Here is a 21,246-nt window from a genome sequence, read left to right as displayed (position 1 = left end):
TCTCCCGTCGACATTGCTACCGCTTCTCGGGGAAGTGGATTAACTGTGCTGATGGGAGACGCTCTCCGGTCAGGGTAGGAGCGTCTTAAGCACTGCAACTGCGCCAATGCAGCGTTTTAAGTGTTGACCTTCCCTTAGGTTCCCAGGCAGCTGAAGGTGTGAATACTCCAAATAGATGGGTTACCACTGCTTCTCTGCCCTATTCACCTGGAAGAGTGCACATGGCTCAATTGCTTGAGATTGTGAGAGGTACCGAGTATGCAGTCAGGGTGAGGTGGCTGTCTAGGTTCGCAGAATAATCAGGGATCAAAGCCCAGAGACAGTACCGTAGAAATGATCCATTTTATTCTGAAGAGAACTATTTACAAAAGAAGCTGTGGAGCATTGTTTTTACTAAAAATATGCCTTTATAGATTTATATAATACGTATCTTATAAAAACCATACACTTATTTACATTACTTCTACGTACAAAAATTACAGCACTGTGGTATGTACATATCTCTAGATACATTCTTTCTGTTTGTCCCTGCTGTGTGCTTTTTCACTTTCAGTCTACGGGGACTGTCACTTCACTGTCTTACCTAGGCACGTCCCTTGTACCTCTAAGCTTTTGGTTAAAACAATTTGCTTTGCAGTGGTTGAAGTAGGAATGGTAAAGAGGGTTTGCTCTATGTCCAGAATCCACCATCAATCCTAGATAGGGTAAGGCCTACACACATCACCTGAAGTCCTTGTGCATGCACTGTTGCCTGTAAGCCCACTTTATTGCTGCTCTGCACAAATTGTGCCATAGACTTCACTCCTCAGTTTCTTTTCTTAAATTGATCTCATTTTCTTGTTTAATGGTACCTTGCTGATCTAGGTGTGTGTTAAGATAGTAAAGTGCTAGTGACTTGACTTGCAGCTACATTTATTTGTATTTATTTTCTGTACTATGCTCCAATCTCATATATAACAGTAGGTCCCAGCTGTAGACTTTGCTAAAGGGAGCTTCCCCTTAGCTAGCAAAAAAATTTGCTTGTTTTCCCACAGCGGCAGTGAGATTGCTTTGTAACTGTCGTGCAGTTGTGTGAAATGTGCAGCCTCCATCCTTTAGCTGTGCAACTGTTGTACAAGGTGCAAGTCTCATCCCTGCCATATTGCCTGGAACTACCCCTTAAGTACTGACGGGTGAAAATATTTTGTACTGGCGTTGACTGCTGCAGATCCAACTCCTGTGCAGTAGTAGAATCCCTGTATGCTGATGCTTGCCTGGAATACGGAATCTACTCTGCTGGGCTACTGTGCTTCCTCCAGTTAGCGTTCTCCCTCCCAGTGACCTTTTTCAATAGGTTTGTGTCAGCTGCCCTGGGGGGCGGGGGAGAGGGCGCTGGCATGTTGAACCCCTCATAGGCAGTGAAAGGAGCCTGGAATTAATCCACTATCAGCTGTGCTGTCTTTGATGGTGAGTGCTCAATGACAGTTTAAGGCAGTGGTGGGCAACCTGTGGCCTGTAGGTCAGGGTGATCTGCTGGCGGGCCGCGAGACTGTTTGGTTACATTGACTGTCCGCAGGCACGGCCGCCCGCAGCTCCCAGTGGCCGGGGTTTGCTGTTCCTGGCCAATGGGAGCTGTGGGAAATGTTGCGGGCTGCAGGGACGTGCTGGCTGCTGCTTCCCACAGTGCCCGTTGGTCGGGAACGGCAAACCGCAGCCACTGGGAGTTGCGGGTGGCCGTGCCTGCGGACGGTCAATGTAAACAAACTGTCTCGCGGACCGCCAGCGGATCACCCTGACAGACCGCCCACGGGCCGCAGGTTTCCCACCACTGGTTTAAGGGACGACGAAACATTTAGGACACTTAAAGCACAGCATTAACTACGTGACATTTTGGGAACGTCTTGCTGAGAGATTGTCCTGAGACACTGCTTTACGTATCTGGTGTTAAGGTAGTTTTGTTGCAGTTGAGCAACAGCAGCTCAGCACAAGGACAGTTTCCTCTGACCTGGTCCCTGGTTCATAAGCTCTGTTCTGCCCATTTTCTGGGCTGAATAGCTCCCATGCCCAGATGGAGTTGCACTTTAAGTCCAAGAGAACTATATCCCAACCGTCAGCTCGAAATACGCTTGCTTTCCTTTCCCAACCGCTATCAAACTTCCCCCTGAAAAAAATATTGCAGAGAGATTAAGGACTAGCTCCTTCCTTAAATGAAGAGACTTGTGAATTTCAATCACTGGCCTACACAGCTGTGACTCACGTCCACTCTCCCCTCCCAGCGAACATGCAACAAAAGGCACCTTTCTTATCACTGCATCTTCATTGCATAACTTAAGCCCCTTTCCTTAGGATGGCATATATCCACTACATCATGGCTATAGGTTTCCCCTCCTCACCCACACATGTGCTGGGTGTGCAGCTGGGAGAGGACTGTAGGAGACTGGCAGTTGGGAAATGAAAAGGTGACAGCAGCATAAAACCCTTCTAGAACAGGCTGTTGCTTAAACATGCCAGCGTCCGCTTTCTCTAAAGGGGAAATGCTTATTTTATTGGTGTAAAGTAGTTTTAAAGGAAGAGCTCGAAGGGGTAGTAATATGGCCTGCAGAAGGTACCAACCCTACTAATAATCTCATACGGACTGCAGGACTTCTAGCACCAAAGTGTGTGCGTATATGTAGAGCAGCAGCATGTCCATACTCCTCACTCCAGGTTGATCAAAGCCACCTAACCACAAGGGGAGGGGTCTACAACCACACTGAGCATAAGGGGATCCGACCTTCTACCATCAAGGCCTGAGTAGCAGAAAACTTATACACAGGAGCTATGGGTTGGCCCTGACGATCAGCCCTATAACTAAAGCTACTGCAGCAATGCTGAGCAGTGGAAGAGCTACACCTAGGACCTGACGTTCAGACACACAACCACCCATTTCTATTCAAATCCATCCGTTTTAGGTGCTCAGGACTTTGAGATGGCAGGTCATTGGAGCCCAGTCCTTAGTCCCATTGAAGCGACTCAGATTTTTGGCTATTGATTTCACGAGGAAGATGCACAAGGCCTTTGGGCCTAAGGCTGAGCTACACTGAACTTCCACAGCTAGGCGAAGGGAAGAGTTGGTACCTGAGGAGCACTGAACATTCACAACTCCCATTCCCTGCAAGTTGAGTTGTCGTGCTCAGGCTCCCCGAGGATCAAATCCTCAATATTCCGGGGTCTGAAACTGACCAACGGGGACCTAGACTCACCTCCTAGCATTAGCAGATTTATAACTGTACTGAGCTGGAAGGGATCTGGATTCCTGATGCGGTATGAGTAGCTATGGAGAGCACCAGGGGGAACAAAGACTTCCAGGCGTAAGCAGAGGACAATAAGGACTTCCCCCACAGAGTAAGCTACAGCCATGCAAACATGTTACGTTCCCAGGACCAGTGCAACTACAGCCTGTGTAAGCTGCAGGACCGCCCAGCTGCCAGGACTGGAGGTTGTACGAAGGCCACAACTTTCCCCTACTCTTACTGTGACACTAGTAGTCAGTCCCCTGTATTGCCTTGTCCTGGGGTTGCTTATTTCCTTCTCCAGCATGAGAGAATGAGTTTAAGACAATTGGATTATTCTTCACAGCAGAAACTGAGTGGCCTGTGTCAAAGCGCCTAAAATGTGCCCTGAAGTTTATCACTTTGCTTAAGGAATAAGAAAAGTTGCTCTCAGTTGGGATCACATTGTCAAACTGCAAATCTCCAGTTCATGTAAACTTTTTGTTCAGACCAGGTGGATTGTAAATAGTGCAGTCTCAAGGGTTAATTCCTTCACCCTTTGTGTTTTTCCTTTTGGATCAGATTCAGGTCCATTAGGAAGCTGGACAGTTGCCCCCAGCTTCCCAGCTCTAAGCAGGAATAATTGGAAAGATTTCTCTTTTCACATTAATTTTTCTTGAAAAAGGAAAAGAGACGGTTCCTTTCTGCCCCAATGGGCTCATCCCCCTGCTGCTCCGGCCTGAACACGGGGGAGGGTCTTGCAGACCGCTTTGCTCTGTAGCCATTGGAGAAGGAATAAGCAGGCTGGCTCCATTCCTTCAGATGTTTGTCCATCAGCTGCTGGTCAATGACCCTGTGCATGTCGTCCTGTAACAGAAGGGGAAAAGGATGTTCAGTCAGAAGCACAGCCAGCGTGTCAGCAGAGTTTACTCATGGACATGGCTAGAATGGGATTATAGAATGGCCATGATGAAAGGAGGAAGGGTGGAGGGTACAAGGACCTCATTTAGCCACACAGCATGGGCCTTCATCAGCATCACTCCTCAAACACCAGGCCCTTAAAGAGACAATGCCCCTCCATTATTAAAATGGAAATCAGGCCATTCACAGTTTAATATAGTTTAAGGGGTGGCTGTTTTCCAAGGTTTTTGCTGATGCCTGTGAAATGGAGCACCGCTTCTGGTACCCTTCTCCCAGGTCCCTGGCTAGTCTTTTCAGAGCTGGCTCGCTGCCATCTCCCCTCTCTCTGGCCAGGAAGCCGCACAGATGAGGCATGTGACTGAAGCAGAGGCCAGCAAGGGACAGGACTGTAGTACTGAACCTAGAGTAGCTCTGTACTGAAGAGTAGGCAGGCCAGATGGCAGAGAGAAGGTGAGGGTGGCCACATACATGAGAACCTCTTCAAGAGGGATCTAAGGAGGTAAGGCTTCTATTCATAATCAAAGAGAAACTACTGTCATGGGTTGTGCTATGGATGAGTTATGCGGCATTAGTACAATTTAGTGAGGAGTATTACGGTGTCTTTCTTTCCGATCAGTTTTCAAATAACATGGCACAGACCATCTGCAGCTGCCTGATCAGCAGGAGGTCATAATTCGCCACTGGATCATCCAACACGTTTAAAGTATAAGAAACCGTCCTTCCCCTAAGTAACTTTCACAGCATTGTAACCAACAGGATTGCCATATGCAAAAGGATTCAAGTCAACCGCCAACTCTGACATCATCCAGCAAGACATGACATGACAACAGGGAAATCGTAAGTTTAATAACCCCAAACCCAGTTCTGCTGCAATTGGCCCTAATGTCGTATACAAGCAGGAGGCCATCTTGTACATGTTTTACAAGAAAACAGGATCAGAATTATCGTCTTGTTTGAAATTTCAAGTATGTCAAATCCGCCCAACTGGCCGAGGCTCCTTGCCTCTCAAAGGGGTTGCTCACCCTTGCAGTGTCCATGGGGGGGTCAATAGAACTTGAGGCTCTGACTAGTTAAACACAGCAATACAAATACACAGCACTTCCGATGCACAGCTCTTTGAACAAACACTAGTTCCTCAGATAGACGCCTCGCTGGAGGCAGGTGCAATCAGAATCCCCAGTTCACGGATGGGGAAATGGAGGCTGTGTGGTGATGTGGCCTGCCAATCTCAGAGCAAGTATTCTGTTCATGCCTGTCTCCTACTGCACATCAGCTGACTCAGCCCCCACATCCTTCAGAATTCAAAACAAAACACAAACAGCTACCCATCACTCATGGGAATGACGGTCTGAAAAGCCAGGACAGTCAGGGTTGAGCTTTCACATCTGTCCTCTGTTCAGCCTACTGTGTCCAGGCATTGCCAAGGTCGGGGGCTCTGTCTTCTGATAGCTGCTCTCACTCCAGCCTGCTGTCTGATAGTCTCTGCCAGCAGCAGGCAGCGTGAGGATGCCTAATGCTAAAAGTCCTGTTTTTGCGACACACCTGAATTCAGGCTCTGCCGGGTTAATCCCGGAATGAGGTAATGTGGCGGCTGACGACCTCACGGCCCTCAAAGCCTACTGTTTAGAGGAAGCCCACTGAATGGTGGAGTCTGATTACGCAAAATGACTTTCTAGCCAGATGGCTACATAGTTTAACAAAGATTCGGCACTAGTCAGACTCAGGGTTGCGTGAATCCAGAAGATGACAATTTCCAACCCACGCACTTTCTATGCAGCATAACACTCTACTGGGGGTTGGTTGCTATGGGCGACCATCAAATGCCAGTGGACACAGATGGCACATGCTCCATCACCCACCATCACAGCAGGTGCAAGTGCCAGCTCTGATTTGGGATGTTCAGGCAGTTCATGGCTCCGGAGATGTGTAACGTGGTCAGTGATTCAGTGAAGGCACTGGGCTCCTCAGACTCACGTAAACAGCCTGCAGACACTTATGGCGCCATTCACTTTTACAGTGTCTTAAAATAAGCCCATTATTTCCAGGATAATAGGAGGTGATGTCCCGCTTTACAAGGTGATCTGGTTGGTTGCCTGCTAGGTAACCAGGAGTGGGTAAGTTCAATAATTTAGCCTGAAGCGATTAGCTTGTTTTCAGGAGGGGAAATACCTGCTGTTCTAACTATTCTAGTACATGTAATATAGCTATGTTCATTTTAAATTCCTTCTGACCCCAAAATATTCCCCCGCCACCTCTTCCTAACTCTCTTTTCAGGCCAGTTTTAGAAATATAAATTAACCTAGGATGTGCCGTACTGGAACACGCTGCAGTTCCAGTTAGTCCACTAGGTTGCCTCTGCCCTACGTATCTGATGGGTTTAGAGGCAGATGATCAACTTCCAACAAACACACAAAACAACACACCTGGGCATCTGTAATGCTAGCTCCTGGTGTGCGGGAGAAGGGGGAGGATTGCCCCTTGTGGTCTATTCACCCAGTAACTGGAGGTGGATGGACTGATATTCCTTGTGATGTACTTACTCAAAGCCCAGCCCTGTTATCTGCGCTCTTTAGGAAGCAGATGCAGTGAGCTGGAAGTAGCAGGAAGAGTGACCGGGCTGTTAGGGGGCCTGAAGCAAGGTTAGACTGAAGAGTTCATATTTTTTTAAATTAGGGCTGAAAAAAAGGAGGCCGTGAGGGAAGAAAGTGAAGGGCGAAGGGGTCAAGATGAACTTCAGTATTAACTAAAACAGACTCCTGCAGCTTAACATACTTTAGGTTTATATACCCAGCTTTTCAAAGGGCACCTTCCCCCAAGCAGATGAGAAAGGCACTTAGCCATCTCACTGGCAGATTTGTGCCCTCCTTTAACTGTGGGGTATCATTATATATAATGCAGCGCAAAGGATAAAAATAGGGCAGCTGGCTAAAGAGCCCTTTAAAAGACTGTCCCAGGAGACCTTACATCTTGAGGTCGCTAACTAGATAATGAGGTAGGTCAGAGGTTAGAAGTTCAGTGACTTGCCCTGGCTCACACAGAGAGTCCATGTTTGCGCTGGCATTAGAAGTCAGGAATCTGTGGCTCCTAGTAGTTTGCAGCAAGGGATACACAGGGATGGAGGGAGTGGAGAAACTGGGTGAAGGGAGCAGTGATGTATCAGTTTCATTCAGTAAACCAGAGTATACAGAGATAATTTGACAGTGCTTGTGAATTCTGATTGGCTGAGGGGGAGCCTCCATTTTTAGAGTACACTGTTACAAAGAACATGTATCGTGTTGGGCGTGATGTCTATGGAATAGAACACTGCGCCAGGACAATATCCCACTGCTAGAGACAAGCCCCAGGGAAAGCACAAGCATTTATCAAAGCTAACCAGCAAACCTAGTTAGACACCCTATTATCCAAACAATCTATTCCATTGACTAGCTCTCAGATACACATGATTAATGGCGTTTGCCTAGTGCAGCCGTGACAGTTGTTCACCACAGCATTGTTGGACAGCTGCATTTGGATGTCTTAGAGCTCATGAGGCTGATTCTTTGCTGCCTTTCACCTGGTGGAGTCACTTACACCTGTGCAAAGTGGCTGTAACATGCTACTATAGCAGAGTTCTGCTCTCCCTCCTGCCAGCTGTAACATTTCAGCACCAGCTTGCAGGGGAGTAAAAGCCTTCACATGGTGCAAGGCACCAGAGAATCAGGCCCCAGGTTTCTTTCAGCCCAGGTGTTGTGGGCTTCTCCTACTCTACTGGGGTTTCATGCAGCTTTCCAACAGCCAGGCATGTCTTATTTAATAGTGAAAGTTAAAGGGAAGCTGTTGCATCTCTATTTGAATAAGCAACACAAAAACCCCTTTCGTCATCTAAATTTTTCCCCATTTGTTTTTGGGGGCACCACTGCTGCTCCTTATTCAGATAATGGTAAGCACAGGTAAAATCAGTGAAAATATCTAGTGACCCATAGAGTAAGAAATGGCACTTATTCTCACCAAGGTCATATTTTCCCATGATATGTGTTCAGTGGCAGATCCTGGGCTGTTGTACAGTATGTACAACTGCTGCACAGGAGTTGTACATACTGTAAATAAGCTATCCCCAGCACTAGGAAGCTATGATATATGGCTATTTTTGTCGAGGGCCATTGGTTAAAATAGAGACTACGAGAGCAAAAATGTAGTTTGGACCCCTCACCAGCACCAAGATACAATTATGAATTAAACACAGCTAGAGTAGTGGGAGAGTTAATTTAATTTTCTAAAAATTCTTGGGAAAAAAACCCAACCCCCCCCCCGCCAAATACTTAAACTTCATTTATATTAGATGGTTATCAGACATGAATGACTCTTTTTAAAAAATCTTTCAGTAAATCAGGAGGCTTGGCAAAAACTTACTGCAATATAGGAATATATATATTTTTTAAATGTGGAGTTCCATTTCTGATATAACCTTCTGTAGTGGGCCGCATTCTGCTCCCATTAAAGTCAATGGGAGCAGGATTGGTCCCGCTATATTTCTGCTATTTGACATTATATACTATGAAATATAAAAGAGCAAATGCCTGTTTATAAAACTACAATTTAGCAAAGCACTACACATGGTAACTAAGAGTGGTTGACAACATCAGTCCAAGTTCCAGTAGAAACCAGGGATGTCCATATGAGTCTTATCTGCAGCCTTTGGTATTTGTTGTACTGTCAGCAGTCAAAAGATAAGACTACAAATTAAAAAAAACCCAATTTTTATTTCAATTACTCGTCTAGGTATGCAAATGAGACTAAACACATTTTTAGCTATTAGCGGCAAGAATTTCTAGTATGGGCATACGAGGCCAGAGTCCCACTGCCTTCCACTTTTTGAAGTCACATGCATGCAGAGTGGGTACAAAACGCTACCCAATCAGAAATCTCTACTCACAGGGGTGGTGGAGCGTAATATAATATAATATAATATAATAATAGGGGGGCAGGGATAGCTCAGTGGTTTGAGCATTGGCCTGCTAAACCCAGCGTTGTGAGTTTAATCCTTGAGGGGGTCATTTAGGGATCTGGGGCAAAAATCTGTCTGGGGATTGGTCCTGCTTTGAGCAGGGGGTTGGACTAGATGACCTCCTGAGGTCCCTTCCAATCCTGAGATTCTATGAATGTTCACTTTGCACAATGGGAGAATGGGCTCATGGTCCTTACCAGAGGCAGGGACACCTTGAATAGTCCAGTTTTTTCATGTAGCTTTTGAAAGACTCCTATCCACTAGTGTGCGGAGTTTAAGTTCACTTGACATAGGGCATGTCTTCAGCTTTAACGTGGCTGTGTAGTCACAGCATAGCGCTGGGAGCAAGCTCTCCCCGCGCTATAAAAAACCAACCTCCACAAGGGGCGCAGCTCCCACTGTCTACACTGGCGCTTTACAGCGCTGAAACTTGCAGTGCTCAGGAGGGTGTTTTTTCACACCCCTGAGCGAGAAAGTTGCAGCGCTGTAAAGTGCCAGTGGAGACAAGCCCTTAGTCTTTGTGAGTTTGGATCTGGGGCGTCTCAGTGAAAAGCAGCAATTTTTTTACTCCCAGGTCAGTAGTTGTTCTCATCTAGAGCCCGTTTGGTGGTCTGTGTAAAGTAAGTCTCAGTCCAGGCTTTACTGGGTAGATACCCCAGCTCGAAACCAACCACCACCTTGGCCATTTTAGAGATGACAAGGACTGAATGGATCACGGAGACTGAACTTCCTTCAACCCTAGCGAGGATCCCTCTAGGGCAGGATTGGGATGCACTGGCCGGGCAGCGTCCAGGAGTTTGCTCTATCCAAGCATGTGCTGCCTGCTCTGTGAATAGCCAGAAGTTTTCAGTTGCAAGAGCTATCAATCCAGCATCCTCCGCTACTAAAAACAGAGGTAAGTTATCTACTGTGTCATCCCATCTAGGCAAGATTCCCTGGTAACATCCATGGAATAGGAATGTTGGTTTTTTTTAACTAACTAAATGTGGGATTTTTTTAATGTATCTTCTAAATTTTGTGTGTGCAATTGGAGGTGTGTGATGTGTGTTCTCAGCCTAGAAGGAGAGAAAAGCAGTTTCCTTCATTCTCAGACTTGGTCTACACTTCAAAATTCACATCGGCAGAGCTGTGACTGCTGACTAAACTCCCAGTGTAGCCACAGCTATGCCAACAGAAGAGTACTTCTGTGAGCACACGTAATGTTGTTTGGAGAGGTCATGTTCCTACACTGGCAGAAAAACCCCTGTTGGTGTAGGTTGTGTCTACACTAAGGGGCTGTCAATATTGCTATGCCAGCATAAGCTTTGTAGTGTAGACACAGCCTGAGTGGGTAGTGTTATGGCTTTAAAGTTTGAGCCCTTGCCCAGCTGTCACTAACTTTGGATTGGTTCCCAAATGACTGCTTCAATGTCAGCGGGGTAAGTGTTGTGGTGGCTTGGAAATCTAGTTATATACATTCTGATCAGGAAGAGAGAGGGCAATGCCTGCAATGGCTTTTCTTGCCAAAAAGTTTTACACGCTAAGGGCCAAATTGTGCTCAGTTACACTACTGTAAGTCTCTATGGAGCAGTTCTGGGTTTACTCTGGCATAACCGAGAGCAAAGTTGGCCCTACGATGTAAAAAGGTTTTGCTTTCACTTTAAAACCCTTACCATGAAGCGATGTTTTGGCTTTACAAAGCTTTTCAAAAGGCTGTTTGTTCTCATTCATTATTATTCTACAAAATTAACTCACTTTTATAGGCCAAATTCATGCCTGCTGTAACTCCTGAAATCAATGACGTTACACCAGGAGTTACAATTATTCTGATTATTTAAAATGGTAATTACCTGCTATGTTTTCTTGTTCACAGCCAGTTGTCCTAACACACATCAAACTCAGTGAAGTTTTCAAAGCAGAAGGACTTCAGGAGTGGACAAATGACAACATACTCTTCAGAAAATACTATTTCCCGGACAGACTCTATTAGCTTCACGAAAATAGACCCGACCTTTCCATTCATAGAGCTGTTCACATCCTCAGAAAGGAACAGCTCATTTCACCTGTTTAATAAGATTTGTGCACATGCCAAGAGACATTTGTCATCAGTTTACCTGTGCAACCTCACTGAAGTCAATGGGTTGTGCAGGTGTAAGTGAAGGTAGAATTTTACCCTTATAGACCTGTTCTTGCTCCTGTTAAAGCCAATGACAAGACTCCCACTAGCTTCAGTGGATAATCATACCCTAGCTTTGGAGAGGAAAACAGGTGTTAAAAGGAAACAACTATAGGAGTCAGACAGTGAATTCCAATGGGCACCTTGCACTGTGTGGAAATGATCATGGAGGACGCCATGTGTAATGAAAGTAGTGAATGGAACAGAGGCTAGTGTAGTCTGTGAGACACACTTTCCTTCAGCAGAGAATGAAACAACACTGGACTTGGATGTGATGGGAGAGTGAATGAGGTGGGTGGGATGGAGCGTGGGAGCTCACCTCAAAGGCAGGAGGGGTGTACGACTAAAGCTGTTGGTACGGGAACTGAGAAAGGCCACTAGATCAGAAACCAAAGGAGCCAGATAGTAAAAAGCCCTGAGGAAGCAAACTGTAAGCAGGAGAAAAAAGAGAAACGAGAACACAATGGAGTTGAAATAGGAGAAAGGTTGCATGGGAGAGGTTTCTACTGGTCAGGTTGGATAGTCAGTGCAGTCATCATCATACTAGTTCTGTAACAACCTACAACAAACCAGGGCTCCGTCAATCTCTGCCTTGAGCTTTGTCTCTCCTTCCATTTGTTTGTATCTTTTTTCACACATCCCTCCCTCCATATTATTTGTCCAAATAACTACTGTATCTTATTTCTCTCAAGCGATCTCTGGCTTTGTGTGACTTTGGTACTAGTGGCTCCCAAACTGGAAGGACCCAGGTTAGCCATTTTACCTGTAATTTGGAGTGGGACTGAGTTTTCACCTTTCCATCTAGCTTTAGATTTTCTGATGAAAAAGAAAGCATTTACATCTGTGTCCTGAAATGGTAAAGCCCAAATGATCAGTAATGGCTTCATTGCCTCTGTTCCCTATCTGAAAAGGAGGCACAGGAGACTGACTGAAGTTTTTAGAAGATTTAGTGCTGCTACATGTGAGTGTCTTCAGTCAGTATGTTACTCGGATAGTAATCTGATCTGAGATGGTCAATGTCTCTGACCTATGGACATAGGAAATCTAGAGTAAGGAACCTTTGCCCCGATACAGCAAAACTTTTCCACGTCCACATCCCAGAGACTGAGCCAGGTCACAGCTGTTAGAAAGAAGGAGCTGAGTTTTGAAAAGGAGGTGTCCCTGTCACCAGGACTATGTGCAGCTGTGAAATTAGAGTTGGTTCCGTTAGTTGCTCTGTCCCCATATTAAATAGTTGTTTCTTTATAGTACACTGTAACAGCCACTGTCTGCAAGGGTCCAAGTCCAGAGATCACTCCCCTGCTTTAACCCTGGGGCTCTCTGGGGCTTGTGCCCTTCACACTAGTGTTTTATTGCTTGAGAAACAACAACTTTTGTATTCCAGATATATTCCAGCTTCACATGTGATATGAGCTTACAGACAAGAAGGAGTCAACCTGTGGGACTTTCCCTTCCTCAACCAGTAAACCCCTCGCCTTGAGCCAATGATCTGTAAGTGCTTCCCACCAATGCTCCACTTTGCACTGATGCTGGGCATCACCTACCTGCCATGCCTCAAGCTGCTGTGAGAGGTTCAGTTTCTGTTGAATAGCATCCAGCAGCTGACTGTTCAGAGACATCATGTCTATCTTGCACTTGGCTAGTTCCATTTCCACTGCATTCTTCCTGGGGGAAAAAAGAGAGACATGGACAATCTCAGAGCACAATTCAATTTTATCTAGATCAATTCCTGCAGGTCTTCAAAACCACCTCACCGGTGTTCACTGATTTCCATTCAGCAAAATGAGGATATGGAACCTGAGATCAGATCTGCCAAAGGACTCTGAATATTCAGTGGCTGACTAGCTCCAGCTTCTATTGGGACAATGAAAAGGAGATGTATCCTGCCACCAGGTGAGCAGAGCCCTTATCATATGGAGAATACTTCTCTGTAGAGGGGGAATGGAAAGCGGGACGTACTCTGATAAATTGTTGTGTAGGCTTCCACTGTTAAGACCCTGGCCCAAACAATTTACACTTGTAAGTCTTTATTCAACCATTTCCTGTGCCTCATACGCCCAAGAAATAATATAAACTGGTAGGGAATATCCTGGCTGCTAATTTTAGATGCAAGTTTGTTCTAATATTTGTATTAACCATATTAATTCATCCGCTACCCTGCAATAACAACTTTCCCCTGCTTTTCTGCAGAAGAGTGGTCTAGGAATTAGTTTTTATGTTATAGGCAGAGCTGGTAGCACCACCTACGCTTAATGATGCTCAACACCTCTCATTAAAACACTGTTCTCAGTTGCTTATAACTTTGCCAAATTAACTGTTCAGGCTGAAATTTTCCATGCTGGTTGTCTGCCTGAGGCTGAATTGTTTTGGAAAGTTTCAGCAAAAATGGTTTGAGATAGGAGGGAAATACATTTTGTCCATGTTAATAATATTCTTGCAACTGCTCCCCTGAGACGGTCCAATACCTCCAGTCTTTGGAGCAGGGTTTTGAAGTTTGGCAGGGGATGTCACCCTGGTGCTTGGGATGTGCCTTTTGCTGTTTTTTATATCTGTCTGTGCACGCACAAACACTCTCACCTAAAGCACCATCCCACCCTTCCCTTGTCTGCAATCAGTCACAGTCACTGAACACCCTCTCTCCAGTAATAGCTCACACACCCAGTTCCACACACCATAAATATTAATGGCTTGTCCCATGTGAACTACTAAGGTCACCTGAACAGCAAAAAATCTGCAGATCTCCAGTGAAAGGCCCCAGGTCTGAGTGTTTCAGAAAAATATGCTTCTATTGTAAAACAGCCCGTCACTGCTAGATATTAACAGTGGAATTTATGCATCCCCCGAGTGGCACAGTTGCCATAGAGACAGCAGAACTGGCAACCCATACTGCTATTAAATGTCAAAGCAAGCCTTTTGCACCAAACATCAGTAGCAGGGATATTCCCTACTTCTGCCAACAGATGGAGCTGTTACAATGGCATTCTGAAGGGATTTGGTACCTTTTGGGACAGTGTAAAGAACACTTGACAGATCATGTAATTAAAAAAAAAAAATTGAGCCATTGTGTATGCCTGCTTATCTGCCCTCCCTCCTCATATACATGCATGATTTGATGTGCTCTGCTCCTCTTGCCAACCCAGCAAGGATTAGGCATTGCTGTAAGGAAGTGGGCTGCATTGTGTTCTGTCCTGTCTCACTTCACCGGAGGTCAGAGAGTCTCCTCTGATCTAGAGTAAGCAGAATACAAGTGCTTTTGCCCTTCTCCCCTTCCTCCAGAGCCTGGTGTCCTGCACTTCATGTTCCTCCCTCAGGCTGCCTAAAACTGAGCCGGCAAAGATGGGGAGGGAAGGGGCAGACTGGGAAGGTAAAAAAATGAAAAAATGTGGCATAAAGACTGGATCAGAATCATGGGAGGGGAAGGACAGAGGGATGCAGTAAGAGGGTTGCACAAAGTAAAGCAGGAGAAAGGGAGAGCAGAGGGAAGGTGGAGCACAGAGGCTAAGGGCAGAGGAACAGGATAGAGAAGCATAATTGAAGGACCAGAGGATTGCAATAACGGAGATTCACAGAGGCACCAGAGCAAAATGGAAGAGGGGGGCTGGAAGAGCTATGGAACAGGTTAGAGAAGGTGCAGTAGCAGAGATACACAGAGGAACTGGAAGGGAGGCTGGAAGAGCAAAAGAAAATAGGAGGAGGAGGAAGGGACCAGTTCCAATATTTGTATTCCCTTCCCAAATGGGGCAATAGCCATCCCTTGGCTTGATGAAAAAATCTGTCCCCCAGAGTTGCTAAAAATAGAATGTATGGAGTTTCTTTTAAATGAGAGCAGAACTGCTGGTTCCAGGAACTTCCCGGGATCAGGACCCCTGTCACAGGCACTTAGCAGGACTCCTCAGCACTCAGAAGTGGGAAGATCTACCACTTTACTGGCAGCAGCCTGGCAACAACGCTGCCCCCAAAGTGTCTGCTTTGAACAAACTGATGGGTAAATTCTGAGACCACAACCCAAACCCATCTCTGTTTTTCAGTAGAATTCTAGTTACTTGGCAATGGCCTCATCTCGATCCCTGATGGCCTTCAGAAGCTGTTCATTTGTCTCCTTATCTTCAGCTGACCCTCGGAGCCTGTCCCTTTCTTCTTTCAGCGCAGTCATCTCCACACTCAGCAGTGTCACCTGTCAGGAACAGGAAGAGCACTGACAAACATTTCTCCACGCAGGGTAATAATTAGTACTGGTGGAAGGCGCCCAACTGGCAGCCTTGAAGAGAGAAGTCCTCTAATCACAGAGCACTTAGCATGAGCAGTGACTGGCTACCACTAGACATGTGCCTCAGCTCTCATCTGAATGAACCACCTTGTGAGGGTGAGAGTTTCCAGTCTCCGGGGCCATCAAACCTTGACCTTTACAGAGGCTGCCAACAATGGTGATAACTGAAGTGGTGGCTCCTACCTGCAAGGCCTAAGCTTTGCCAACTCACTTGTCATGGGCTGCCAAACAGCCATCAGATGGCAATGACTCCACTCCATTCCATTTAATGATCACCATGGATAATGTTAAAGGCCATTTTAAAGGCTCCACTGCAGCCCCTATGATCCACCATAAAGGAGATGGGTTGTGATCCCGCTATCTCAGCTACATTACAGCCTCTGACGGTTCACTGTCAAAATGTTACTTCCTCACCAAGAGACAGTCCTCTATTGACCCAATGTCCTTTCAGCCTGCACTCTGGTCTCTGATCTTTCCTTGACATCACTTGGGTTCATAAATTTTCAAGTGCCTCCCACCCCACCTCAGTAAGTTTAAAAAATTAAAAAAAATTAAAAAACACCCCCCATAGGAGCAGAACACAGTTCAGAGCCGGTGGCTGGGGAGCCCACACTATTTCATCCATCTAAAGCAGATGAGCTTCCAAGCAGAGGTTTGAACAGTCTTTCAGCATGGGACAGTCTATAAGAATTGATTGGTGTCTTTGCTCACAGATTGCACTGCATGGCAAGCCCTGTAAATATGCCAGTTATACATATCCAGAGGTGTGTTAGAAGGCACTGTCCTGTAATAATATCTGTAGCTGTGGATGTACAGAGGGGTGTACAGCATAAAATACACCACTTGGTGGGAGTAGAATGGAGCAGTCATTCCCCTGCCCGGCAATTTTCTTTAGCATTAAATAAGATTTTCTGATTGTTTCTCCCATGTGGTTACTTACCCTGGGGAAACTGTGGTTCTTTGAGTAGTCAATGCAGACCCACTCTAGATGTGCATGGGCCTGATCAGTGAGAGAGTGGATTTATTTTTTAATAGCAGTGTTCACTGGGCAGCATATTCATGCTGTGTTGCCTCATGCTCCCATATCGGGGCACAAAGAGTGGGGTGGCTGTGACGCCTCTCAGTTCCTGTGTTGCTGAGGACTCTGAAAAGTGGTGACAGAGGATGGGTTGTGGGATCTGCACTGACAACAACAGCATCCTGAAGAACCACAGTTACTATAGAATGGTGACTTAGTCTTTCTTTTTCGAGGTTGTCAGTGTGGATCCCACTGTAGGTGACTGGCCACCACTACCCTCCCTGAATGGTGGGAGTGAGGGTTTCAGCTGTATCGGTCAAACAGTGATTGAAGTATCGCTCTCCTGAATTTGGCATCCAACCAGGCTTCCTTATCAAGTGCATGAAGTTAGTGGGTTGCTCTGTGTTGCCTTATAGATTTCAGAGATCACCATGTTCCTGAAGCAGGTGGAAGATGCCGGCTGTACTCTGGAGAAGTGTGCTTTGATGTCTGGAGGGAGATGCTTGCCAACAATTTGCTAGCAGGTGGATCCTGTGTGATGAGATAGCTTAGTCTTTTGATGTGCTGGATATGGCCTGAAAGCCTTGCTTCTGGTGAGGTAATAGATAGAACAAAGCACTAGAGAGGTCTAAGTAGGCTCTTCCTTTCTCCTGGCACTGAGCGTGGCTTTGGGAAGAAGGCTAGTCAAGCAATCCATTGGTTTAGGTGGAATTCTGAGACCACCGTAGGGATGAACTTGGGATATAGTATCAGTACCACCTTGTCCCTATGGAAGGGTGTGTAAGGCAGTCTGGCCATAAGGGCTCGGAGTTCATTAACTCTCTCTGCTGAGATAATGGGCACACAAAAGATGATGTTAAGGTGGTAATCAAAGCACTCTGACAGTGATTCAAAGGGGGGATCCAAGCTTTAGAAGGAGGCATTGAGGTCCCAGATGGGAGTTGGGTCTTTGACTGGAAGGCAAGCCCTGTAAGGGAGGCCTTTGAGGAATTTTGATACTGTAGGGCATGCGAAGACCAGCTATGAGTGTACTGGAGTGCGACAAGCAGATATTGCAGCAAGATGTACCCTGGGAGAGTTGAATCCTAACTCTGCATGATCTTGGATATTATTCAGGGGATCACGTCATGCCAAGACCACGTGCCTTGCATCTGCAGGTGGTTCAGGTGGGTGCCCCAGCTTGTCCTTAAAGCGTCCGTAATAAGCGTTATCAGGAGGGAAAGGACAGAAAATGGCACCCCTTTTCTTATGTTCACTAGGTCTAGCCACCAAGTGAACTCTTGCATGACCTGAGGCACTGAACAGCTTTCTGAGATGTCTGGACAGGAAGTATACAGATGTCAGCCACAACTGTAAAGGCTATAGGTGAAGTCTGGCAAGTGGCATATGCATGGACACTGACATGTAGTCTAAACGTCTCAGACACGTTTGCACTGTCTGAGGTAGGCTCTTGCCAATCTGGAGTCAATTAAAGCTCCTCTGAACTCATCTGCAGTGGCATGAGAAACAATGTCTCATAGTTCATAAGGAGTCCTATTTAAGAGAATAGGGAAAGGAGGTATTCCAAGACTTAGAAATCTCATGTTGGAACATGCCTCAGCCAGTCATCCAGGTATGGGTGGACATGGATTCCCTACCTCCTTAAATGCTCTCCCACCACTGCTAGGCATTTGGTTAATATTCTTGGTGTTGTGGAGAGTCCAAAGGGCAGAACCTTGCATTTTTAATGGTTGGGCCCCACTGTGAATCTTAAGTACTTCCACAAAGCCATACATCTGACCCACAAGAAGTACGCATCCTACAAGTTGAGAGCTGTGAGCCAGTCTTAAGCGTAGAATGACGGAATGATGGAGGCATGCTGAACCAAAGACAACATATGTATTTGTTGAGTTTCCTCAGATCTAGGATAGGCCAAGACCCCCTTTCTTTTTCAGAATGAGGAAATACTGGGAGTAGAAGCCTCCTGCCTTAAGATCTGGTGGAACCCGCTTCATCTAGGAGCCACAGAGGAAAGAGGCCACTTCTGTTAGTAGTTGGCTGTCGTGAGAAGGATCCCTGAAGAGCAAGGCAGAGGGCAAAGAGTGGAACTCAGTGGGGTGGCTATGGGACCAGTGTCTTGATCTCCAAAGTCTCGGCAATCCTCACAAGCAACTCCTGGAATGTTTTAGAGTCATCCTTTGCAGGTGCCGTTGCCGCTGGATACCACTTCATCTAGCAGCGAAGAGTGAAGACCATTTAGTGGTGAGATGAGGCACTGACATTGCTCAGCTCCTGGATCTGTCTCTTCCTAGTATTCAGGCATCAGTGGTTTGGCCGGGGATGCTGCTGGGGAGAGAGATCTCTTCCTTTTCCTCAGTTCTGGAAGGCTTTGAAGAAGTGTTTAGGTTGAGCTGAAAATTAGTGTGTTGGATACTTGCCGGGTTCTGTCTTGCTGCCACGGCCAGTAAGAGGGAATCAAGACAAAGTTGCAGCCATCCCACCTTTATGCTCGTGGATGAGGCTGCACAGGGTGCATACATGGCTCCTGCCACTCCAGTTCCAATCTCGCATGTGCATGAGGCACATGCACACCTACAGAGGGATCCACACTGAGACATACTTGAAGAACATTGGGTTAGCAAAAATGGACTCATACAGGGCTCTGAAAGGTGTTGCCAACAGGTCTTCTCAGGATATGAGTAGATGACCTCTTCCAAGTAAGCAGAGCGCCCTGTGGGAATGTGCCACAATCCTGTCTTACAAAGCAACATGCATTTCAGAAGGTCCAGGGAATCTGCATGGATTGCTCACCTGGCTGTGAAGTCTCTGCAGTTCCTCCAGGCTCTGCCTCAGTTTCCCTCTTTCTCCCTCCATTAACTCCCTCAGGGCTCTTGAGTCCTCACTTGTTTGCCTGATCTGTTCTTCTAAGGCATCATCATCACTTCTCCGAGAACTCTGGCAGCAAGAGAGAAACATCTTGCTCAGCTTTCATTTATAAGTTACAGTTTGCATTAATTTTGTACTGATTCGGGGACAGCTCTAAGAAAGTACGAGGAAAGTGGGAATGTCACTCTGCAAGAGCTCTGATGTTACAGTACACGTTCACATACATTTATACAGTGTCCAGAGGGCTCACAACGCAGCCAGTCACACATACATCAACTAAGACGAACACACACACAGCCCCTAAGCCTGGGTAGAAAGAACACACACAGGTTACTTACCTTAGCACAAAGATATACAGACATGCTCCCCACTCTGTAATACTCTACCCGCATCTCTGACTACAACCCAGCTCCGATATTTACCTCTTCATACACTTATTCCTAACCAGCTTTCCATGTTTAGGCCTTTATATGTTATCTCCATTCTCCCTTGAACAAATACAATCTTGTATTCTTTCTCAACCTTTTATGATTCAATCCCAACTCCTACAGGCATTGAAACCGGTTGGGTCAGGGTTCCCATTCATGTCTGAGGTTTGCAGGTACACATAGCCTGCTGGCTTATTTCTGGATGTGCCACTCCAGAATGGAGCTGCCTTCAGGTTGGCTGTTTCCTTGTGGGGAACACTCAAGTCTTGAGGATGAAGCAAATGGAGGGCCAAGATGTGACTTTTGAGTCTTTGTGAAAGGCTACACATTTCCCCACTACTTTACTCTGTCATGGAGGTTGTCCCAGTTCTCCAAAGAGAGGATCTGCAGGTCTCCTCCAGCATGATTCTATTCAATCACCTATTATGTTAAGTTTCTGAGCTCTGCTTCTGTCCTCAGTACTCCAAGGCAAACAGTAGGTGCTATGCTGCTGCAGGAGATTCTCTCTCCCATGCATAGGGGCCACCTCTGGTGGCTTATCACAGGCGTGTTTGTGTCTATACTCTATAGGACCCGAATTCTCATGATAACTCTTACCTTGCTTTTCACTCTCACTGATCTCTTTATATCATTGCAGTTTAAAACAGGGTTGGGAGACTTTAATCAGAAATGATGGTGAAAGAACCAAAATACCATGAGAAAGTTTGCAATATTTTCAAGCTGGCTGAAACTAACACTAACTAGAACTCTTCCAAGAAACCCTGATGAGTTCTCCAGAGTGATTTCCAGACTGGAGAGATTTGGATGAGTATCTGAACAGAACCTTGATACCTTTTGAGGTCATAAGCTTAAATCCCTTGGGTTGGCATGTCTAAATACTGGCCTACTTGTGATATGTGAGATTGCTGGAAATGGGTTGTGCACTCTCATGTCCCATCTTTAAGGCTACAAAAGAATTCTGAAAGCCCAAAGCCCACAGAATTAAGGATCTAAAATAACCCAGCCATACCAGACTCTTCCTTGCCTAGCACCAACACTGACACCGAAAATCCTTCTCTGTGTCCAGCTACCTACCGGGGAGTCCGTGCCATCCAGAACACTTTGTATCAACCTCTTCAGCTCATTGAGACCGGCACGTAGACTGCCAGCGGGGACATCTTTGGCTGATGAGGTTTCTGAAGACTCATCCATGGAGGAGTCTGTGGAGACTGCAGAGTCTGCGCTGTCATTTCCTCTGAGATGAGAGCAGAGATATCTTACTTGGCAATAGGCCTCCCAGAGCTGCAGTCTCAGCTGGAACAAGACAGCGTTATATTAGTCCATGGCTTCGGGGACCCATGAGATTCTATTGCCTGTAGACTTCCAGGATGTGACCATG

General features: G+C 46.2%; 1 protein-coding gene across 1 annotated transcript in view; it reads right to left on the bottom strand.

Moving 5' to 3' along the window:
- Positions 1-3,896: 3,896 nt before the first annotated feature.
- The window catches only part of BICDL1 (BICD family like cargo adaptor 1), a 69,700-nt gene continuing 52,350 nt past the window's right edge, over positions 3,897-21,246 (bottom strand). Inside the window, exons 7-11 of the mRNA XM_024197395.2 lie at positions 20,943-21,161; positions 19,366-19,509; positions 15,334-15,464; positions 12,835-12,955; positions 3,897-4,097 (exon numbers count right to left, since the gene is read on the bottom strand). Coding sequence (XP_024053163.2) covers positions 3,897-4,097; positions 12,835-12,955; positions 15,334-15,464; positions 19,366-19,509; positions 20,943-21,161 — 816 coding nt within the window. The remainder of the gene's footprint in view (positions 4,098-12,834; positions 12,956-15,333; positions 15,465-19,365; positions 19,510-20,942; positions 21,162-21,246) is intronic.

Source organism: Terrapene carolina, unplaced genomic scaffold, assembly GCF_002925995.2.
Source record: "Terrapene carolina triunguis isolate 2854851 unplaced genomic scaffold, T_m_triunguis-2.0 Scaffold951, whole genome shotgun sequence".
Classification (NCBI taxonomy): Eukaryota; Metazoa; Chordata; order Testudines; family Emydidae; genus Terrapene; species Terrapene triunguis.
This window is presented reverse-complemented; position numbering and strand designations above follow the sequence as displayed.